Source organism: Odontesthes bonariensis, chromosome 17, assembly GCF_027942865.1.
Source record: "Odontesthes bonariensis isolate fOdoBon6 chromosome 17, fOdoBon6.hap1, whole genome shotgun sequence".
Taxonomy (NCBI): domain Eukaryota; kingdom Metazoa; phylum Chordata; class Actinopteri; order Atheriniformes; family Atherinopsidae; genus Odontesthes; species Odontesthes bonariensis.
The window spans coordinates 10,840,942-10,865,250 of record NC_134522.1 but is presented as its reverse complement, the minus strand read 5'-3'; the positions used below and the strand labels follow the sequence as shown (position 1 = coordinate 10,865,250).

The 24,309-nt window shown below is 39.9% G+C and overlaps 1 protein-coding gene across 2 annotated transcripts in view; it reads left to right on the top strand.

Moving 5' to 3' along the window:
• Window positions 1-24,309, top strand: part of prkd3 (protein kinase D3) — a 37,966-nt gene that overhangs the window by 11,425 nt on the left and 2,232 nt on the right. Inside the window, exons 3-18 of one of the 2 annotated variants that reach the window (XM_075447757.1) lie at window positions 8,201-8,339; window positions 11,622-11,753; window positions 12,342-12,499; window positions 13,272-13,461; window positions 13,553-13,630; window positions 13,836-14,019; window positions 15,710-15,833; window positions 16,046-16,123; window positions 18,947-19,223; window positions 20,424-20,476; window positions 20,902-20,974; window positions 21,092-21,198; window positions 21,352-21,513; window positions 22,413-22,511; window positions 22,616-22,883; window positions 23,363-23,448. In XM_075447757.1, the coding sequence (XP_075303872.1) occupies window positions 8,201-8,339; window positions 11,622-11,753; window positions 12,342-12,499; window positions 13,272-13,461; window positions 13,553-13,630; window positions 13,836-14,019; window positions 15,710-15,833; window positions 16,046-16,123; window positions 18,947-19,223; window positions 20,424-20,476; window positions 20,902-20,974; window positions 21,092-21,198; window positions 21,352-21,513; window positions 22,413-22,511; window positions 22,616-22,883; window positions 23,363-23,448 (2,208 nt within the window). Of the gene's footprint in view, window positions 1-8,200; window positions 8,340-11,621; window positions 11,754-12,341; window positions 12,500-13,265; window positions 13,462-13,552; window positions 13,631-13,835; window positions 14,020-15,709; window positions 15,834-16,045; window positions 16,124-18,946; window positions 19,224-20,423; window positions 20,477-20,901; window positions 20,975-21,091; window positions 21,199-21,351; window positions 21,514-22,412; window positions 22,512-22,615; window positions 22,884-23,362; window positions 23,449-24,309 lie in introns of both variants that reach the window. The other variant, XM_075447756.1, reaches the window with a different exon arrangement.

The window sequence follows — 24,309 nt, the reverse complement described above, 5'->3', positions numbered from 1 at the left end:
TGACCCTTGTCCTCACAAAAAACAAAGTGAGCAAATTGGCCGCATCACGAGTTACATTGTATAGCGTGTGTCACCGTGATGACAGTGCATGGCCAAGGTGAAATGAAATGTTGTACCAGATACTCTTCAAATAAAGCCTTATTTCATGCTCGGCTGAGACTTTTAGCATTTGAGAGGCATCAAATGTCATTCTTTGGATGTGTCGGTTCGAAGAGCACACTGCTTTGTTCCGTGATGACACAGCCTCAGAGTAAAACCTGCGAATGAGCCGTGAGCCGTATCCCACCACATGGAAGAAAAAAAGGTTAGTCAGCCTGTAGAGCAAGAAAGTCACTGCTTCTCTTGCCACTAAGCCACCGCAAGTGTTTCCTCTCTGCTGCATGCGGTGGCTTCAGTTGATACACCGTGGTGAAGTCTTCCTTTTTGGAGTGGAAAAGAAGCTCTGTTGACTTTAGGAGGAACACACATTATGAAATGTGCTGTGGAGCTCGATGGGATGAGTTTGCATGATCCTGAGCGTGTACAAAGATGCCTTCGTCAATATAAACCATATGAGGATGGTGCTTTAGCAGGCAGCTAAATGTACCTTCCCCCACTTTTTCTGCCTCCAGCTGTAGTGTATTTTTCTTGGCCTGTGCCTGGAACCAGAGGAACAAACAGTTTTATATAATGTACTGTTGAAATGAAGCATACATCTTGGTCTTTCTTTCTATGAACTTCAAAGTGGAAGAAAGGCAATTTGTTTTTTCTTTTTTACAAAGCAAATTTCCACAGTAAGGCAATCAAAGATAATTTACAGAAAACATTAAATGCATTCACACAAAATAACAGTACATACAATCAAATGTAAGAAGAAAACATTAAACAAATAAAAGAGTAAAAGGGTCAATTGCAGTGAAAGTTATTAATCAAACTGTTTCAGTTTAATTTGGTCAATAAAATGATGTAAACGATTTGATTTAATGGAAACATGTAAGTTCAGATAATTAGATTTTTCTTGGGTTGTGGTCAGTCAATATATAGTATTTTGTAAGGAATTTTGTTATAATTACCATCAAAAAGTACAACACAGTCTATCAAACATTTGTAAAACTGTCAGGTGAGGTAATTCAACATGATTTACTTTTTTTGTGTGCATAGAAATAAAAATAATTATATTTAGGAGTATGGTCATTGTAAGAAATCTTTTTTAAAACTGGGGTTTTCCCCCCAGTTTTAACAAGCAAAAAAAGGTCCATATTTGGACCTTTGAAGGTGTAAGATGGTGGAGTTATTTACATGACTTTCATTACGAATTCTTTCTTGTCTGACCCAGTTATTTTTTACACTTTACAACTTGTACAATTTAGTTTTTTGCTAGCGTTTTGTAAGGTGGAGACATAAAACACTATTTGTTGGGGTTCAGAAAAGATCATGACTTGGCTTAAAGTACTTTGTCTACTCTATGTTGGCAATCTTCTTTTTAAACAACCCTAATTCCAAAAAGGTTTAGATGCTGTCTAAAATATGAAAACAGAATACAATGATTTGCAGAGTTCATAAATCACATTTTATCAATAGTAAAATGTTTTCTTCTATTCCCTCTTTATTTAACAATTCATAAATGTCTAGGAACTGAGGAGGCCAGTTGCTGGGCCTTTGTGAAAGTAATGTTGTCCCATTCTTGTCTGACATGGGATTATAGCTCCTCCACAGTCCTGGGTCTTTTTCAACATATTTAGCATTTTTTGATATTCCGTTTGTGAAAGGTCTGGATTGCAGGCAGGCAAGTAGAGCACCTGGACTCCTTTACTATGAACCCATGCTGTTTTAATAGATGCTGTATGAAGTGTTGCTTCAATATGCCTGCTTCAATATGCAAGGCCTTCCCTGAAAAAGACATAACCTAAATGGAATCATATGTTGCTCTAAAACCTGTACATATACCTTTCAGCATCTAAAATGCATCTCTGGTGGGTGCCTTTCCAGATGTGCGAGTTGCCAGTTCCATAGGCACTAATGCACACCCATACCATCAGAGATGCATTTTAGATGAGCTTTGTTCCCAAAGGTGACAGCAGAATTTCTGGATCGTGTTCAGGCATAGCTTCGCCTTAGCACGATGAGTTTTTATGTTGATGGCAGAACCAACTTTTCACAGACATTCATTTCTTGAAGTGTTCCTGAGCTCATTCTCTAAGGTGCTCTATTTATACTCAATCAGGTTACTGACCTGGCAATTAACCTAATTTGTTGCAACTTGATCCTCTACCACTTACTTTTCCGTCCTTTTGTTGCCTCATATCTAAACTTTTTGCTGTCATCAAATTTAGGATAAGCTAATATCTACATCTAGATCTATATATAGATATATATAAATATATTTATACATGTTTTGTCTTACATATTTCAGTACAAGCATCAAATTGAAGTTGAAGGACTATGTTTGCACTTTATGTATCCTTCGTAGTCCTCATACATCATCATGAGTCAGCACCATTTATGATGTATCATCTGAGGGTGACAATGTGTACGAATGTCACTGTGGCTGCTGCAGCACCTCAGCACACTTGTAAGATCCTCAACTCACTACTAAACTATTCAGATTAAATGTTGTCATTTCATCTAAAAACTAAATCGAGTGTATTTTTATACTGAATTTGCTTCATACTTCAGTATAGTTAGGACATCTGCACCATCAAAGGGTATTATTTAGAAGTCATCCAGCCAAATTACATGGAAACTGTTAATGAAAGGGCAAAAAGCAGTTACTGTTGAACAAGACGGTGGAAAACCAGAGTGTTTCCAGTGTGCCCTCTTTTGATGCATCATTCCAAATGACAAATTAATTATTTGGCTGCTGTTGTTGTCCTCAATCTTGTAATCATATAATTTACTGCGCATGTGTTTTTATTGTACCATGCTGCGTGGAAAACTTTGCTTTGGTATTATATTAATAACACGTAAAGTAAACGACTACAATTCCACTGTTGACTTTTATAAATGAACTCAGTTTTCCACATTGTGTTTGATGTGACTTGGACAAAGAATATCTGTAGCCTTCTCTCAAGGTTTGCATGCACGCATAATTGGATTTTCCACTGCAGTCGTTTGACGAGTTGAAGTATTGAAGCGTATTTTCCTCTGTTGTGGGTGTTGAAATACACCTCGAAGTCAAACAATGGTTTCCCCATTGTTTTGACATAAAAAGAAACAGTTTTCCTTTCTGTGAATCTTTTTTTTATAGCTCAGTAGAACTTGCGGTTTCGAGAGTGACTACGGAGCAATGCAGCGCATGTTGTTTATTAAATCTGTAAAGCATCACTACTCATCAGGTCACGTTTGCCATCATTTACCATGTTTGAATACTCACGCCATCCAGTAATGCTCTGGTTATTGTTTTTCTTTTATAATATGGCAAAAAAAAGAAAAATCTTCATGTTGTTTCTTCTGGTGGAGTGTTTTGGGGGCCGTGTGATGTGTATCTTAGCCCCATTAAACAATTGCAACGTCATTTATCAACAGATTTATTTATCGGGTGAATAAAGCACCTTCTATCTTATACTGATCATGTGACAGCCTTTATCTTGCCACCTCAAGCTAAATAAATGAGGGCTCTCCACCTCCTGACTCTGGTTTAATGTTCTACTCAAACTCAGCACCTTAATTAGTTTTTGGAAGGTTAGATATTATTATACCCTGTGGTTTTTGGAACGTTATTGCATATCAATAGAACAGCATAAGTATATCTGCTCTTCTGCATATTTACGCTTGAGAGCTCAGCTGCTCTGGGGCACTTCTGAAGTAGTGGTGGATTGAGAGGGTTGTTTCTTCATGTCCATCTCTCACAGCTTTGGTTTCACCGCTGGACTTTGAATCTGAATTTGCAGCAAAGTACCAATACTTAAAGTTCCCCATCCACTCTTGTGTGTTCTGGTTTATTTATTCAGGCACACTTTTGATTCAAATGCCCGAGCAGCTATAAAGTGTTACAATGTGACAGTTTTCATTTCACATAAGAAAAGACCTGGTGCAGGCTTTGGAGATAATGCTGCACAACTGAATGAATGCATAGACAGACAGACAAATGGCTTTGGTAAAAGCCTTGAAGGCTGATTGTTTTGCCTTAATGACAGGCCACTGCATTTTTTCCACACACTGTTGTGTAACTTAACCTTTATACAATGGATGTCTGGCTGTGTTAGATTAGATATTTACAGTGTGTGAAGAAAGAGTTGCATAGTGTAGGGAGAATTCTGCATAGTGTAGGGAGAATTCTGCATAGTGTAGGGAGAGTGGATGGGGAACTTTGTATTATTATACAATTCAGGGTGGGAATTCTAGTTTATCTAATGTGACAATGTGCCATGACTCTTCTTTTCTCAGTAATTATGTGTTGGTCTAACTAATAATTTTGGAAGTATGAAGCTCTTATTGGCTACTTATTAAAAATGTAATTTTTTTCTTCTTAAGACTGCCTACCAATTGATGTAACTTTGAACCTCTTGCAGATGATGTACAGCAGTACATTCAGCTGTTCCTTTCTTCCACATCTGCCTGGCTCACTAAAGGTGTGAAGCAGTCTGAGGTCAAGCAGCATACTTTCCTTACTGTCATTATGTGCCCATCTGTCATAGCCCGTATGCCGCTCTCAATACTGCTTCCCCTTTGCCTTCCGCCTCTGCCACACATCAAACGTTGGGAAAAACACAAATGTCCCACCACATAATCAAGTGCAACGTGTTTTGACACGAATTCTTATTGTCCTCTGCAACTGAATGCCTCCACACTTCAACTTTGTTACACATTAAAGCAACAAAACACAACTGAAGATCCATTTCCAGATAAATGAGGAATTCCTTATAAAATGTACATGATAAGTTATTGTTTATTATGTTGGGTTAGACATTGCAAATGTTAGTACGATAGTTAGAATTAATACCCCACGATATTTTGTTCTGGCTGTCTTGAGTTTATTAGTTTTTGGCTTCCTGTGACATATCACCATATTTCAGATGTGTTTCTGTCCCCCCCCATCATCGCTGCTGTCTCTCCTGACCCTCACTTTTTTTTCTTCATAATAGGATTTAGCATATCAATGGCAGATTAGTTCGTTTGACAAAAGCTTACTACTGCAAAGCCCCTTTCCACTCGTCTTTCCAGCCTGACTTGTGGACCTCACACACAGCTCCTCCATGCCCCTGTCTTTGGTGTGCGTGTGTGGTCGCGGCTGCTCGGGTGAATGGATTTGCGTTTGAAGATGACAAAAGGGATGCTTAGTCACTATGGCCTTTAGAGTTGTGTCTAATAGCATGTGTGGATGATAATGTGTGAGGGTGCACATGTGCATAGGAACGTGTTGGAGGCGAATACTTTATTTTCACATCCCAGGAGTAGAAAATGTGTATCAATGAGAAAACTATTCATACACGTGTTCACCCACAGGTTAGACATCAGTTAACACTACATCAGAATGATCTGAACTGCACATTGTTATACCTGCCAATCTATTGTTCTTGTACCTCTGACTTCCCCTTGCCTCCATGGGGCATGGAAAAACTGTGTTTCCTCTGCCCTTAACCATTACATGCTCGCCTGCAGATGCTTCTGCACTGAAATGGGACATATTCTGTACAATGGAAAGTACTGCTCCAGGGGCCAAGAGGAGGTGACTTGAGCTGGATAGACTAATGCATCAACCTCGGTGTTTTTTATGTGCATCTGAGAGCAAGTGAGTCAGACTAGTGGAGGAAAACCCTATGGCAGCCAGCTCAGGAAGGATGCCCCCCTTCTCCCACCTTTTGTGGTGATGGTTTGTGCCTAATAGCATCAATCACCTCAAAGCGTGACAGCGTTTACGATGTCTATATGTCAGAAGATGGGGTGAGTTGGGAAATGTTCCGTCATGCAGGCACGTGCCTTGTTTGACTCAGAACTCTTTCCGTATACAAATAAGCTCCTCGTGTATTTCCGATAAAGTTGAAATAACTTTTATACAAGGAAAACATTATCACATGGTTGATTTTGATAGTAATACTAATTCTGTTAATCGTAAACTAAAATGAACAGAAAAGGACAGTTTAATTGTTTGTAATTTTTCAATCAGATGTTTTAATGGGAACTAAAAATTCACAATTGTGAATGGGGTGTTCTCTGGTGTCTGGCACCAGGATGTTGGCAGTAGTTCCTTTCCCTATTCCTGTGGGATATAGGATCTTAATTGGGCTTGTTTTTGTGTTCTACTCACAATTATTTGAGGTACTCATGGTCAGGTCTGTATAATAATTAATATCACAGATATGAAAACACCCCTGGCCTAGAAGTCAATCATTAGATCACGTGGGGAGTTTGCATCATCATAGTGGCATGGAAATGAATAGAGAAACACAATGGAAGTCAGATAAAGGACTCTTCCAAATAGGAAATCTCAAACTGTGCGTACACTTATTGGATTTGATAGTGCCTGATTTAGCCTGGAGCCTGATTGTATTTACTCAGGACAGTTTTAGGTATATTTTAACCACACTGTTTGTAGCTGTCAAAAGCAGCACATGCGTTTGTTTCACCTGTGTTTGTCACGTGTTCAGCTGTGCGTTGTACAAGCACTTGATCACAATTGAGGTTCCTAAAAAATAATGAAATCTTTTTTTATTTGATTTGAAACAGTTCAGAGTAATCATCAACAGACAGACAGTTCATGAATACTTGTAAACACTCTGTGACTGATGGGTCTCGGAGGGGAAAAACTATTTGTCATGCAAGAAATGTGTTTTTTTTTTGTCATGATGATGTAATTTTCTGAGAGGCTAGGGCCTTTCTTGCAGTGTCTATCCAGCCACTAAACTAGCCAAAAGTACCTTAAGAAGCCTCACTTCCTCTGCAAAGATATATCTTTATCGTTCTGTATTTGTTCACCCAAGTCATCTGATGCGCTCATGTTTCCCCAGCCATCAATTTTTCTTTCCGTCTGTGTTTCTTGGCACTTACGAGGCTCCAGGTGTCTTATGTGTCCCCTGCCCAGATTCGGCACCAACCCCTGGTGCTCCCAGGCCACAGTGGCATTGTTCTGCTTGGCCCATTGTACATGACCCTGGTTCAGGGGGAAACAGCTGTGGATCCTTCAATACCAGCCTGCTTGGCATCAAAACCAGACTCATGTCATCATGTAAAACTGCAGTTTCCACTTTGATGCAAACCATACAGGTCAGCTTCAAACATCCATCCAGTGTTGATCGACTTTTTCCGCACTGTTAGGTGTGTAAACATGTTGTTATTCTATGCAGGTGATTCAAAACACAATTTTCCCTTGTGGTTTGAAAACTACGAGTGAATAGAGGAGATGAGTGCCAAACAGGCGTTCCAAATGCAGATCCACTGTATCACATTGATGGGCAAGCTTCCCGGCCATGCTTACACTAGAAATATGCATATGGGGTCACATAATCTCATCACTTCTCCCCTGTTGATAAAAAACATTGCTCTCGAAGAGATTATGGGCTGCTCTCGATGCAGGAAGTTACTCAGTTTTGACTAGAGCTGCACTTCCTTTGCACTGATTCTTCTCTACTCCTCTCAGAATGTTTACCTCCTGCTTCTGCCAGTGTCCCTCTCCCACCCTTATAACCTCCCTCTTCCTTCATTATGTGACTTTATGTTGGTTATTGACCTGTTTGTTCAGTTCCAGGCCCTGGCAGTGGCAGTAACTGCTGAGTTGTGGGTCATAGACATTCTAGCACACAAATAATTTGGCTTTTTGTTGGAATTTGACTGTAAGCAATTGAAAGATTTGCTCATAAAAACCCACAAAAAAGCAGAGCTCGTAGACTTTATGAATTGATGAAAATAAGTGCGGGCCGCTTGTTTGATTACAGCGAAAAAAATGGGACTCAGTATTCACTGAGGGGTCCTTTGAGTTGCATTTGCTCCTACCTTATAGTGTAAATTCCTTTGAAATGAGGAAAGGAGGTCTGAGCAGAGGCTCATTTCCTGAGTCACTGGGTTCAGAATACTCCAGTTCGTTTACCAGTGCTGATGTAAGCCACTGGAAATGATGTAATATGAGGGTGAGTAGTTTAGTGTATTTGTTGCAGTTTAACTATAGAACAGGTTGTAAATAGGAGTCAGATGAACCAGATAGATCTGTAATACCCTTATTTATCTGTTGTTAACCTGTATGTTTACTCATGTTATATCCTCACATGTATCTCCATTTTCTCTTCAGTTTCCAGAGTGTGGCTTCTTTGGCATGTATGACAAGATCCTGCTGTTCCGGCACAACTTAAGTGATGAGAACATCCTGCAGAGGCTGACCTCAGTAGAAGACATCCATGAAGGGGACCTGATTGAGGTGGTGCTCTCTGGTATGTACGCAAAGGAACAATTAACCAAAATTTCATGTGCTGTTTTACTCAAAGTTGCTGCACACTCTTCTTCTAGCATCTACGATGGCTTCAGTTAAAACAGGAGACAAAAAGGCCTTTCGATGATTTGCTCCTCACCGCACCCTCTTAATTTTTTTTGTTTTTGACAAATGTAAAAGTACAGAAAGAGCTTTTAATTGCCAGTCACAGTTTATACCCTGGTTATGAGTATTTACAGTCAGAATCAGGTGGGATTATAGAGACATATGTATTTAATGTTTAATGCAGTGGTTTGAAGTCAGCAACAAGTGGGAGTTGTATCCACTTAGATTTATCTGAGAAAGACCTAGCGGGAGACTTTTAGTATATTTGGATCCACATATTTAGAGAAAGGGGAAAGACCAGACACAGATGATAGATGATAACTCATGCTTTCAGTATACACCCAATGAAAACTTGCCAAATATGGCACTATACTTTTTCTGGACTATTTTTCTGTCCTTTTTTATATACAACTTGTATAACTTGCAAATTGCCTGATGGCACAATAATTGTTCAGTCTGCTGCACTCCAAACAGACTTAAGCTCATGCTTCTTAGACTTCCAAAACAGGAGCAAAATGGATACAGAAATTCTCTTAGCAGTGTAAACCAAGTGTTTTATAGTCCAAACAATGGTTAAAACTGATACATTGCTTCTCTTGCTATATTTTTTGCCAAGTCATGATTCTCTCCTTCCAGTAAAAACAACCTGTTAAGTTTTGTTCAAGAAACTTGCAATACTCACTAAAACTTTGCTGGCCAGAAAAAAACGAGGTCTTGAGCAATTCTATGTTATTGCAGTTCTATGTTAAGAGAACTACATGGCACTCACTCACTCGCTGGTAGTTTTGGCGTTGTTGTCATTCTTCCTCATCACAGTGCCCATCAGATTGTCCACCTCTGTAGCAGCTGCACAGGTGCCTGGTTTTTCTTTGTCATTTCCTTTGATCAATGAATCAGCTTCCTTTGCAGTGCTGTGACCAGCGAATGGCTCAGAGTTTCTGAGTTGCTCTAATCCGCTCTCCTGCTCCACCTATCTCTATTGGGAGGCACCTGACACCACCTGTGCTGAATATCCTCCCCTCTGTCCTGGGCTGAGAGTATTGTTTGCACGGATTTAGACAGCGGATGATCATATAGATCCAGGATCTGAGGATACTTCGGGGCCGAGGAATGTAGACTTATGACTGGAGAACTTCCTTCTTTTTGTTTCTCAGTGTCTGTGTTTGTCTTGTGCGCTCTTTGTTTCAGTCTTTGTAGCTCTATTTCCCTCCGACCTCAGCTCTCTTCATCTGCAGGTGTAAGCTCCAGCAGTGGGCCTACGCAGTTCATACCCTACCCGATGAAATTTGCTGTAGAACAATCTCAGGTTTGCTACACATGCAACTTGTGTGTTTTTAAATTTCACACTCAAACACTCAATGAATGCCATGATAGGGACAGGGAGATCCACATTCCCAGGCCTGTTTGATTAAGAGAATATATTAACCTTTTCTGACCCACAATTTTTCGCTTGTCATCTTCCGTTCATTTTCCCTTAACCAGTGTGTTGTTGGATTATGTGTCTTTCGGAGAGAGACGATCCAAATCTCTTCTTGTCTGCAGGAGGGAGGTAGAAGTGGTTTTTCTTGGCTGTGAGCTCAAAGAAAAGGGCTTGTTTTTCCTTCAGTAAGTGATTGTAGTAGACCCATGCAGTGTAAACAGGCTCTGATGCACTGGACACGGCAAACACTGCACAGGCCATCTCAGCCCATGAGGTTTGAGGTTTGGCCTGACCGATTGTCCCTTTGTTCTGTTTTTCACTCCTCTTAAATTTCCACCCACTTTCATAAACTCCTCATTCGCCACCACAGGCAATGGGAAGAGTGTATTTTATAATACCTTCTGTTTTGTCCTTGTTTTCATCAAATGGAAAGTTTTGGCCTTCAAATGGAAGCTCAGTGCCTCATAGCAAACAAACAGGGCATTCATTCTTGTGTGAAATGCTGCGAAAAAACAACGTGTCGAGTTTATGTTTGGTGTTGTTTGACTCTAATTAGCAAGACGAGCATTACATAACACTGTGACTGCTAAGAAGTGGCCAGTTGTTTTGCAGACATGTGTGAAGAGCTCATGAATGCCGCCTTTCATGTCTCGGTGTCAGGGAGCTATGTTCTCCTCATGACATGTGACCTGCCACAGTTCTTTCATCTTTTTTAAATCAAACCCAAACTGCGACCATCACCCCACAAGCCATGGCGGTTCCCTGAAATGGAGAAAACGTTGTCCCGAGTCATACCACATGATCCTTTCTGGTATTAATGGTACTCTATATAAAAATCAGTAGAACATTTTATTGATATAGTCATTTTAAAGTATTGACATTAAAATGAAGAAAACTGATTTAAGTTAATTTCTTCATTTAGTTTTACCTGAAAATTGGAAGTGCAAATGTTGTATTTCTTTCCAAATGAACATTCAGATTGATTCAAAATGAATATTTCTATCACCTGAAGTCTTTTTGTTTTCTTTCTTTAAGGATTTATTCTCCTTAGACGAGCTAAATGACATCACCATTGCCCACTCAGGTTTTGCTATTTAACTTCAGTGTAAAGATGAACTATCCCCTTATTGGTCACTGTGGCCACATAAATGATTGCATGGGAACAGCAAGGAACAGAGAAAGAGAAGCTTTAGTCACGCGCACAAAAGATTGGCAGCGTTCACCTCCATATCTTAGTCATCTTCGCATCCATGATGATTCACAGACATGAATAACCAAGACTTGCTTCCAACAATGAGCTAAGAGTGGCTTGTTTGACACATAACAGTGGAGAGTTGAAGGGAAGAATTAGAAAGAAACGGAACGGGAAACATACTCAGAGCTGTGCTAGATTTGATTATTTGTTCATAATAACATAGATATACTGATTAAACAAGATTATTCTGCATTTCTTTGTTTTTCTTATGGGTGTGTCTTATCTTTTGATAGAGGAAATGAATACTTTGACGTTGTGTTGTTGCAGATGTGATGCCCTCTACTGCAGCCATGAGGATATAGCAGCTATGTTTACTAAAAGGAATTTAACTGCTGATGTGTAGATTTTTTTCCTTACTCAAACTCCCAAATGCATGATGAATAAACTGCTATGTTCTCGCCTTTTGAATTTCTTTTGCCGTCTTTTGTCATATTTATTTACTTTGTCGATTTGTTTTACTAATTTGTTTGAGTTAACACACATTTTTCCCCGCTCGTTTCAAGCTCAAGCCACAGTTGAGGACTTCCAGATCCGACCCCATGCCCTCTACGTGCACTCTTACAAGGCCCCCACCTTCTGCGACTACTGCGGGGAGATGCTATGGGGTCTTGTCCGGCAGGGGCTCAAATGCGAAGGTTAGAAGACACACAAATGTGAATGAATTCTGTGGATCCCACTGGTTTTGGGCTGACAATCCGCTGACCTCTTAAAGAGGTCTCCCTGTATCTCACTAGAGTGCTGCCCTATTTCTCAAAAAGAACTGGAAAAAAAAGGGAAAATTGATTGTAAAAATCCAGTGAAACGATACTGTACTCTCACCCAGATGTACAAACAGAGCACATATCTGACCTTGAGAATGTATCAGGGAGACACATGCAAACAAGAAGGATTTGGTCTGGGAACTGTAGCCATTTAAATGCTTGACATTCAGATCCCAGTGGAGTTATGGCATGCTGGCTTGCCTCTCACTTTTTGTCATTGTTGAATCAGATTTGAATGAGATCCTGTTGTTTTAATGACTTTTAATTGCATTTGAAGTCCTTGCTGACCAATGATTCAGTTGATTAATTTACTTGTGAAACATGGTCATAAATTCTCACACTATTTTTTTTATTGGTTGTGGTTGATTAGCAAAATGAAACATTTCTTCACTCCCACTTTTTTTTGGCACAGTATTTGTAGTTTCTTCAGACTGACGTGATGTGTGTTTTTTGTTTTGTAAGGATGCGGGTTAAACTACCACAAGCGTTGTGCCTTCAAGATCCCAAATAATTGTACCGGAGTCAGGAAGAGGCGATTGTCCAACGTTTCACTGCCAGGACCGTCTCTCTCTGTCCCGCGACCGTTACCTGCTGAAAATGCGGTGGTTGTCCCAGACGAGGTGAGTTCTGATTGATGGAGGTGTCACTGAAGTGGTGAAGTGCAAAAACTTCAAACTATTGAAATCAATTCCCCTGGGAATGAAAGGCAAGGTGTTATGTGCTTTTGAATCCTCACACTTGAAATGTACTGGATTTAGGAATGACATCACTCTAAATCAGACTGCAAGTCAGGTGAATCTATATGTGTATGAAGCTGGTTGTCCACATGCAGCTCCATCTCCACTATTAAATATTTATAAACTTATCATATTTGGCTCTTTTCCATGGCTAAATCTCCAGAGCCACGTTGTGAATACCAGTGATGCAGAAAATTGAATTAGCCACACTGGGCTCAGTGCAGAGCTCCCAGTGAGGTCTTATGAAACAGCTTTTGCATAAGCCCTCGCTGGAATCTTCCTCTCTTGTCTGTGTACATGCAAAAGGTCATGAGGAAATGTGATTATGCTCATGATATTAAAAGAGCAGTTAAGTCCAAGTTTATGTATCTATTCACTTGTTGGCAAAAAATAAAGAAAGTGTCCCTCCCATTTATGTCAGGAGCTTCCAGATTGCTTGATATATGCACATAAAATGAGAACTAAAGTCTCACATGTGTAAAACAGGACGAATTTAAAAACTTTGTTGAAACCAGTCAGAATGAGAATAATATGTAAAGTCATGGTAATGCGTTTTGACAAATTTCTTTTCCTTTTTTCAGTTATTTCTGCTCCTTCCATATTTCTAACTTCCATCCATCTTCCCCTTTTTTCATCAATCCAATCTCAGCAACAGCGGTCCCATCAGGAGGCAGGGAAGCGCATTCTGTCGTGGAGCGGCAGGCCTATCTGGATGGATAAGATGGAGAAAACGCGGGTTAAGGTGCCGCACACCTTCGCCATTCACACCTACACTCGGCCTACAATCTGCCAATACTGCAAGCGGCTACTCAAGGGTCTATTTCGCCAAGGCATGCAGTGCAAAGGTAAAAATTGATATCTGAAAAGTTCTGTCCATAGACTCTGTGGTTTATTCAAGAAAAATGGCAATGCTTTACCATAATTATCATGTGCCAGATTGCAGATTTAACTGCCATAAGCGATGTGCTTCAAAGGTACCAAGAGACTGTTTAGGGGAGGTGGACTTTAATGGAGGTAAGCTCTTAAAGTGGAGAGCCCTTTTGAATTTTCTATGTCTGCATAGATGACCTAAAGATATCAGTAATAAGTCTTTTTACTCATAATATAGTCTTTTATTTAAATTATTAATCTGTGAGTTTACAAACTTTCAAGCACCATTTCATGCTGTATATCAGTAAAATTTGCAATTTCAAATTGTGAATTTGAATTAAATGTGTAGAGCCAGCCAGCCCTGGTCCAGACTCAGACACCACGATGGATACTATGGAGGTAGACAGCAGCGACATGGAGGGTGGCAGAGGACTGGATGATCCAGAAGAACCGTCGACCCCAGATGGGATGTTCGTCATGGATTCCCCGTTCATTGATAGAGAAAGGGACGAAGAGCCTATCAAGACAATTAGGTATGAAAGTATGATTTGATTTATTAAAGACTGTCCAATGTGACACATTTTATTTTCTGAATTGATGACATAAATATCTGTAGGTGGCAGTATTTACTTCACCACTGCCCATCCCCACGAGCTAGGTCGATTTTACATTATATTACAACTCCTGGCAAAAATGATGGAATCACCAAACTTATAGGATGTTCATACAGCTTTTTTATTTCATAAAGAAAACACATATTACACAATGTAATTCAATATTATGGCTTTTTAAAACATACCTAACAAATGCAATAATGCTATTTTTTTTGGCTTTTTAATTAAGTAAAGAAAAAAATATTGGAATCACTCAATTAAGATGAAAAAAAATATGGAATCACGAAACAAACAAATAAACAAAAAAAATCACAGTATTTGTTGCATCTCTTCTGGCTTTAATATAGGCTTGAGTTGTTTGAGGACTTCATCATTCAGGTTTAAACTCTTGTACAGCAGTTGACAGATGAACTTTGTAGGATGGAACCTTGTCACAGGACATTTTTTAAATTTTCTTTTTTTCCATCATACATTTTTAATCAAATTGACATCAGGACTGTTTTGCGGGCAATGCCATTGAACTGATATGTCTTTTCTTTAGAAAAGTTTGACTGCTCTTTGCTCTGTGACAAGATGCATTATCATCCTGGAAAATGAGCTCAGCATCAACAAACCTCCATAATATTGATGGAATCAGATAAATGTCCAAAATCTCAGTGTACATCTGTGCATTTACTATAGAGGCAATGACTGCCGTCTCCCCTGGTCTGTTACCTGACATCAACCCCATATAATCCATGATTGTGGAAGTTTGCTCATTTTCTTCACACAGCTATCTCTATCTGTTTAATTGGACCTGCACCATACAAAGGTTTCAGCATCATCTCCTTGCCCAATGCAGATGGTTGATTCATCACAGAATATCCCTTTCATCCAGTCCATGTCTGCATCTCTTTAGCTCACTGTAATCTTGTTTTCTGTGTAGATATTAGTGATGGTTTATGTTGGCTTCTCTGGATGGAAATCTCATTTCCTTCGTACAGTTCATTTTTAGTCAGAAACTTTGATTCTGGCCTCTGCTCTAATTTCTTTTGTTGTACATTTTCTGTTTTCAAGGCATACTGCTTTAAGTTTTCCGCCTTGATGTCTTCCTTTGTCGACCAGTATGTTTCCCTTTCACAACCTTCCCATTTTGTTTGTACCTGCTACAAATTTCATATGCAGCTGACTGAGAACTGAATTACTTTATTGAAGGAGTTTTATAATCCTCACCATTGTTTCCTCTGACAGCTCTCTTTTTGGGGCCATGTTTCCTTACACTCAGCTTAAAAACAGCTCACGAAGTTCTGAAAGTGCTGTCTTTTAACCAAAGACTAATTTCCATAGATAATTTATTTGTTAAAAAATGCAAATTACAAGGTTATTTCCAAATGTTTTTCCACATTATTGAATTATTCCATATTTTTTTCTTTACTTGAGCTTAAACAAAAAAAATGCTGAAATCAAATTGTTCTGTGTCATAATTTCAAATAAAATAAAAAAATTCTACAAATTTGTAAATGGACTTCTCTGGCTGTAGATGAATTAAATTATAATAACTCAGTATTTGATTAAACTGAGCCATATTGTATTTATGCTTTTATCTTTTTTTTTTTCCCCATGTGTTTAGCCCTTCCACCAGCAGCAACATCCCTCTGATGCGGGTGGTCCAGTCCATCAAACACACCAAGAGGCGGAGCTCCACAGTGGTGAAGGAGGGCTGGATGGTTCATTATACAAGCAGGGACAACCTGGTAAGACTGATAACCCCAAACGCCCAACAGAGCCCAGTCTGAAATGACTGCGTTTAGCCTGAATGCTGGGCAAAACTCCTCTCCCAACCTGTTCTCATGTGTTGAATTCAGCACGGAAGGTATTTCCCTTGTGAAATAAAATCTTACATTTCTGTAATGTCGGTACAGGGTATATGTTAGACTAACTTTGTTTTTCATTTTCCCTTCAACAGCGGAAGAGACATTATTGGAGGCTGGACAGCAAGAGTCTGAGTCTCTTCCAGAACGACACTGGAGCCAAGTTCTACAAAGTAAGCTTGAAAGGATCATCTCTGTCTTGTTCTTGGAAAAAAAAAAAACATCTGTTGTCCTTTACACAAAACAGACTGTAACATTCATTAAAATGTCATAAAATAGTTCAGCCTGATGCAGGTTGATTCAGTGTTGACTCTGATGTGAACTGTGTTTTTTTAAAGTCCTTATGATGGCTCCATAGAACTGACAGTTCACCACTTATGATTGAAAAGGCTAATACTGAAGTAATTTCGTTGGGATACCTCATATTTTCATATTCATGAGTGAATGTTTGTCATACTTGTGAGGTATGTAAATAAAAGCTAGTGTTAGCCATGTGACTCAGCTTAAGCGTGGTGGTGTTGTGACTGTAAACTACAATGAGGTCAGTTGGGTACTCTGAAATTTCCCCAGTGGTTTTTTCACTCAGCTCTGGTCTCTTCCCCTGCATGTAGTGAAAGGGTCACATCACTCACAGTTGCTATCTTTTAGCTGTGACATTTAAAGGGGATTTGAAGAGAAAGTCAAAACTCTGGGTATCTGGATTTGTAGGTACAAAAAAAAGCGGAATTGGTTATTTTAATAAACAGCTGGATTCTACAAACCAGACTTTCAGATTCTGAGTTTTAGCCTTTTTTGAAATCCTGAACTCATTTCAAAGTGAATGGTGGTGCTGATTGAAATGCTGTAATGTTGATGTGTAAAATCAGTTGTGGAGAATGTGTGACACTTCCCTCTCTGTGGCAGAACTGTTAGTCAGTCATTACACAGCCACAGGGGCTTAATAGAGCAGTAATTACACTCTGAGCCCTGAGGGATGGAGCTACAGCCTGCAAGGTAAAGACTTCCACATGTGTGTTGTGTGTGTAGGGTGATGTGGGTGTAATTATTCTATTGTTCATTTTGTTGTGTTTTTTTTTTTTAAATCTTTGACACCTCTGAGCTGTGGTCAGAAGTATATTGCAGTGGGATGGTGTGTAGGATGCAGAATTTCCAGTTCATCTGTTCACATGACTGTGTGTGAAACAGCTAGGTTCATACATAGCTGTTATGTAGAGTACTGGTTTTCTCCCTTTTTTTTGCTGTCGATCCACATTGGCTGTGAAACAAGACTGAAGAAAACTTAATTACATCTCCCTTCTCTCCCAATTATTCTGTCACACCCTGCATCCCCTGCCACTAAAGCCTTGGAGAGGAAACCTCAGTGAGGACAGACTCCTCAGGGTGTGATTACTGGCAACTTTATGAGGTTCTTTACTATCAACTTGGCTTTGAACTAGGTTTTAAAAATTCAGGAGGTAAATTGAAGGTATTGTAGCTGCAAATTCCGTTTTTCTCCAGAGGCTAGTCATTGTCCTACATATGTTGACTCAGAGTATAATTTATCTGTGGTAGAAGATATGCGATTTCTTTCCTGTACACAAAGAAAAAAGACTGTTCTCTCTGGAGTATCTATTTGTTTCTTTGCCGAGGCCACTGATTTTCTATAAGTTCATTCAGCATCTGGGAAACAATCGGTCTTGGGCATTTTCCTTTTATTTCTCTGAAGTTTCTTGCCTGCTGCTCATCAGTGTGTGGCCAACGTCCTCCCCTCTCCTCTTTTCTTTATACCTTCAATCTGATTAGTGGTGGTCGCGTGGTGGCTTGCGTGCCAGGCATGGCAGCCATTTTCACCATTTGGAAGCCATAATGGCTCCTCGTTTGAAGATGAGACCCCTGTACTTGTGGCTTTCTCTGAAGAACCTTTCATAGGGTGAGGGGGCTTCTCTGTGTCTCAGTCCTGTCACACTGAAACATTGCACCCACACACACCCACTCACACTCTACCCTGTGGGGGAACGGTAGTTGCCTTGTCTTTCGTCTCAGTGGCTGGCGGTAGCGCCAGCGGCTCGTGCTCAGATGGGGCCTCTAACTGGCTCTGCCTTGTAATCAGGCAACCAAAGCACTTCGGCCGCAGCTGAGCCCGCTCACGTGACCCGGCCTCGCTAACCACAAGCACTTCATCTGATACTGTGTGGTGAGCCACGCGGAGGGGACAGCGTGTGCCTCTGTGAGCCCCCATTGGCTAGGAATTTGTTCTGTTTTTTTTTTTTTTTTTTTGGTTTTTGACCCTCCCTCCTCTCTTTGATTTGACAGTGAGTTTAAAGGGGAAGGGGGGACTTTTAAAGTGTGTGCTGCAAATGTCCTTTCTGTTTGGGCTTGTAAGACAGAGAAGAGGGAAGGAGAGAGTTAGAGCTGGGACTGCAGAGTGTGGAGACTTTTTAAATGTGTGAGTGCGACTACCCATATCATAATTGTTTTCTTCATTTGTAACATCTTACTATGTTGGTATTACACTGCATTGTTTAATTTAAAACGTGATTAGATAATGTTTTGATTTACTTGAATGAGCCAACAATCACTGTGGGATGTAGTAAATTTGTAGTCAAAGTCTTAACTGCAGATTTAGTAACATGATGTGTTGTTTTGAATTTGTAAGTAAATTTTAGATTTGTATTTTTGCTTTATTGCAATATTTTTCTAGTCAGCTTTTTATTCCTGGATCATTTCTTTTTGTGATAGGCAAATCAGATAATGTACCCCTTTCCTTTTGATTTCTTATTACATGCAAGTATGGATTGGCATGTATCTGTGTTCATGCTTTTTGGTGTCTTCAGATGTTGGAGTCTTTCTCCCTTACACTTTTTCATTCAGGATAAATTGTTTACACCTCAGTGAAAAAAAGGAAAAAAAAGAAAACCTTCAAATCTCACTCGGTATTTGTTTGAGTAGTGTAGCATGCACATCATTTCTTGTTCCCTCTTGTTTTTCTTATCAGTTGTTCCTCACCGCTCCCACAGGAAATCCCTCTGTCCGAGATCCTCCAGGTAGAACCATTCAGAGACTTCAGTAATCTGGCCCAAGGTAGCAACCCTCACTGCTTTGAGATCATCACAGCCACCATGGTTTACTATGTCGGGGAGAACAACGGCAGTCACTACCATAGCCCTGCTCTGGCTGCCTCTGGAGTCGGCATGGAGGTGGCCCAAGGCTGGGAGAAAGCCATCAGACAGGCCCTGATGCCTGTCACCCCTCAGTCAAGTGTAGCCAGCGCTGCTGGTCAAGGCAAAGATCACAGTAAGTTGAATTTATTCCATTGCTCCAGTGCAAAAGATATTGATGCATCTCTGTGTGGAATGGTGAGCTTGAATGGGAAGAGGTCACATTGTTAACATAGCTCAGTCTTCCACTGTCTTTGATTCATGTTTTCACTTTCAATGAGGATTTGTAGTTTTGCAGGGTTTTCCTTGCTGACTTTCTACCTACCAGGCGCACAACAATTGAGAAGTGTTTTTTTTAACATTATGTGTGTTGAAAGTTGCAGGTTTGCCCCAATAAATTTGATGACGTGTCATGACTTTTGATTGCTAGGGAAGTCCCAGCTATAGTGTCTTCGTATAGGCCAAAGGAAGTGAGACTGTGAAGTATCTGTTTGTTAAAAATAACAGTAGTGACAGAACGACCGAAACTGAGTGGGTCAAGACAGAGATCTAATAGTTTTAGAACAGATAAAAGCAGTCTGAGCCGCCCTTTGGGGCTCTGTAGTTGTGAATTGTTCATAGATTAGTGATTAATACTCGTTAGTACAAAAGAATTGCAGGCATAGGTATAACATTACCCACGACCCGACCGACAGATTAAGCAGGTATAGAAAATGGATGGATGGATAGATGGAGGTATAACATTAGAAAACTAGTCTCTCACAAGAAGCTACAGACCTGAATAAGACACTTATTATGTCGCTTTTGGAACCATTGTATAACTTCCAAAGTTACACACTGATCTGGATTCAGTTATCTAGTAGAAATTCGATGAAATCTTGGAACTATTGGTGTAATTTATGTGATCCTTTCTGTCAGTTGAAATCAAAGCATGTTTACAAAGATTGAAATTAGATTCTTGTGTGTGCAATTCGTTTTCTTCTTGCTTTTATCTCAGGCTATCTGTTCATTGGCTAGTCTGCAGTATTACCCCTGTGGCTGTCTTAATTCACAGCTCTCAAATGCACTGCATACTTGAACCACTCAGTCACACATAGTTCTCCAGATCAATTTTATAGCCAATTTATTGTGTAATAAAATGCTTCATTATGTGGGGCTGTGACTTATTGCATGCAGCTGTGATAAGATTGAAACTTTCTGAAAGGGAGAAATACTAGAATGTGAGCAATGCATCTCTTACTACAATTACTTAAGGATTTACTTGCTGCCTAGTGAATGAGTAAACTGATGTTTTTCAGCTTTTGAATGCGAATAACATCATGTGTTTTCCCTCCAGAAGAGCTATCCATCAGCATATCTGTGTCCAACTGCCAGATCCAGGAGAATGTGGTAAGTAGAGCTTCTTTTTTTTCATTGACAAGCTATTGCACAATTTCCCAGCACAGCGTGCAAATTCATGCATTCATGTGCTATTAAAGTAGCTGTTGTGGTGAGAGCAGAAATCGTATCCTTTGGTTGCATTTATTAAAACAACCAGAGGAAGCTTTTATGCAGCAGAAACGGGGAAGCTGTAGACTCTTCTCTTTTTTTTTTTTTTTTGCTCATGGGGATTTTGACTCAGTTCCATTTCTGCACTGAGTGAAAGTTAAATATTTGGCAATACCAAAAAACATTTTGGAAAAGCAGCAATTTAGCCAAACCATAGGTGATGTAATTGCTAACAACTGCCAGTTTCAGCGAGGAAAGTTAACTTGAATGTTTCCACAAGTAAAATACAGTCCGTAAGTAAAACAATTCAATTTATATCTGTACAGGATATTGCCTCGGTGTACCAAATATTTTCTGATGAAGTGCTGGGATCAGGCCAGTTTGGCATTGTGTATGGAGGTATGTTTCTCTTTTTGTTGAACTCTGATGATATATACTTTGGCTAAACTGTATTAAATTACATTTTGTGGGTTTTGTTATTCTTTTCACACATCTTACACATCTATATTATTTTAGGCAAACACAGAAAGAGCGGCAGAGATGTGGCTATCAAGGTTATAGACAAGATGAGATTTCCCACCAAGCAGGAGAGTCAGCTAAGGAATGAGGTGGCCATATTACAGGTAATGACAGAATCCATCTTTAATAGCATAAAGCAAACAATGCATAACATGTACTTTAACTATGGCAAGCCTTGTGTGGAGTTGTATACCATGCAAGCCATGCTCAGGACTTTAGAAACAAATATGCCAAATATTGTATCTGCTTCTCTTTAGAATCTGCATCATCCAGGTATTGTTAACTTGGAGTGCATGTTTGAGACACCAGAGCGGGTGTTTGTTGTCATGGAGAAGCTGCACGGCGACATGCTGGAGATGATTCTGTCCAGCGAGAAGAGCAAACTACCTGAACGTATCACTAAGTTCCTCGTTACACAGGTCTGTGCTGCTGAAACATGATTCTCTTCACTTCTCTGCGTCTCATGCTGTCTTTTTTTTACCTCTCAAGCATAAACTAGTATCCTCCATAAGCTATCGTTACTATACTCCCTCTGAGAGTATAGATTACAATTACAGCATACCTCATTGGCCTCCAGTATTTCATGCATTTAAGTTTCTTTAACTGTTGGTAGCATAATTCAAATCCATTCCACTACTGTTTTATCTGTTCTTTCTCCTAACTTCCCTGTTTTGGGGTGTTTTGAGCCTCTGCTCCAGCTCTAAGGCCTGATTAGTCTTTTTATGGTGAGCTGATTGAGGGGAATTGTTTATGAGATTGGTCCGCATGGCATCATGGCCTCCTCCCTGGCTGTGGATTACAGCCTACATGTGCTGGTGGCTTTGTGGCCTGATTAAAGGAGCAGTAGGCCCCTAGATCTCCACAAATTTTGGGTCCCAAACGGGAGCGGGGCCATTAACAACAGTCCCATTAGCTGCGGCGGGCCTGGCTCTGATGTGGCGTGGAGGACTTCTGTTAAAGCCAGGGTCAAAAGCAGGGAGCCAGGCGCACTGTGGTTTTGGTACAGAGCCATAGGCATACATTTGTGCATTACTAGCTTTTGCCAGGCCTTGTGAATATAGATGAGATGATGAGATGAAATCATCTGTCTTTATGTGAATGTAGTGGCCAAGATGGAAGTATTTAAGGGTATTTGTATGCTTACATTGCCACTATATTTCCATATGGCTCCACCATAGATTATACTGAACAGATTAAACAAACAGCACTCTGTTTATAACATAAAGTTTATACCATTAAAATGTTTTAGAGTTTACTTTACTGTACATCTGGATATTTTGAGCTAAATCTGAGCGAATGCGACTTGTGTTTGCTACAGATCCTGGTAGCCTTGAGACATCTGCACTTCAAAAACATCGTTCACTGTGACTTGAAGCCTGAGAATGTACTGTTGGCCTCTGCAGAGCCTTTTCCTCAGGTACAAAAATCTATATTTGTGCAAGCATGTTTTTGTTCCCTTCAGTACGTTTTTGTTCTCTTTGTGAGAATTTTTGTTGACCGTACCTTTATTCGTTTCTGCAGGTAAAGCTTTGTGACTTCGGCTTTGCCCGTATCATTGGTGAAAAGTCATTCCGGAGGTCAGTAGTGGGCACCCCTGCTTACCTGGCTCCCGAAGTCCTGCGAAGTAAAGGCTACAATCGCTCTTTAGACATGTGGTCGGTGGGAGTCATTGTGTATGTCAGCTTGAGTGGGACCTTCCCTTTTAACGAGGACGAGGACATTAATGACCAAATCCAGAATGCTGCCTTCATGTACCCCCCTACTCCCTGGAAGGACATCTCAGCTGAGGGTAGGATGACAAAGAGCAGTCTGTTTGCATTTCCTTCACCCAGAACCCCAGAGTACCTGATGGACTCTGTCTTTTACTTCTGTATTCGGTTGTTGGCTCAGCTGCACCTGTAGTCAAACTGAAATTCAGACATAGAGCTTCAGAAGTATCCTCCCCACCTACATGTCTGGGTCGTCTAAACTTTTTACCGACTTTTCTCTGTGCTTGAGATGAATCGCTTTCAATCCTCCCCAACTGTCCGAGGTGCAGCTCCTCCTACGTAAAGTGCAGAATACAGAATGATACTGTTTAGTAAGCCAGCTGAAGTAAGCTTTGATCGTACCTCAATGCACTATTGACATCTTTTTTTATGTCTACTTGTCCCTCTAAAAGCCAAAACATCATGAACTGTGTATAAATATGCTGTTACTCTCATAAATGATACATTTAATAAGTTTAGTTTATTGATATACTTTGCATAACATTTGTTTCCATCACAGCCACAGATCTGATCAACAATCTTCTCCAAGTCAAGATGAGGAAGAGATATAGCGTGGACAAGTGTCTCAGCCATCCCTGGTTACAGGTGACATGTCTTTCTATTTTCTTCTCTTTAAATTGACAGTTTTAAAAATGTTTTAAAAAATCACACATATTTTCAGAGTTGTTTTGATGGCTGAATATACTAATAGTAACCTGAACATCAAAAGTAATGGTGCAAATGGGAAAGGCTAATACTCTACGTTCAGGGTCCAAATTTGCCAAAATATAAACATGCAAAGGCTTAAGAAACAGAACTCTAAATCAAATTAAATCAAAATAACTTAATCTGTCTGTGAGGAACTATGTTTGTGCAGGAAGCGGCAGTAACCCACACAACACAAACAGAGAACAGTCCCATGACAAACATCAGTATACGTTACAATTGTGTAAAAGAAACCATTCTCACCCTATAACAGTTAAGATCACTTAAAAACACTACAATTATTCATCACATACATCTTTTTTTTTTTTTTGTACTTTATTTTTATAGAAAGAAACAACATACAATATACAGAAAAACATAGAACAAACAGTTGGTCACCTACACATTCATACAGACATTATGCTGATGGAGATACAAGTCAGTTCATACAGTAATGGCTCAGTGAGCATCTCTTGTGGCCACAAACACAATCCATTTTTCCCAGTATTGCGAATACTTATCCATCCGTAGACTTAGCGAAAAGGTCATCCTTTCCATATTTTGAATATTTGTCACAACATCTATCCAGTCTGTCTCTGTTGGAGGTGAAGCCTGCAACCATTTCCGGGTTACAGCTTTCTTGCTGGCTGCTAATAATATTTTTAAAAGATATTTGTCTCGCACCAGTAAATGGGGTGCAATATTGCCGAGATAGATTGTGGAAAAAGAGCAGTGAATTTCATCGCCAAAAATATTTTGGAT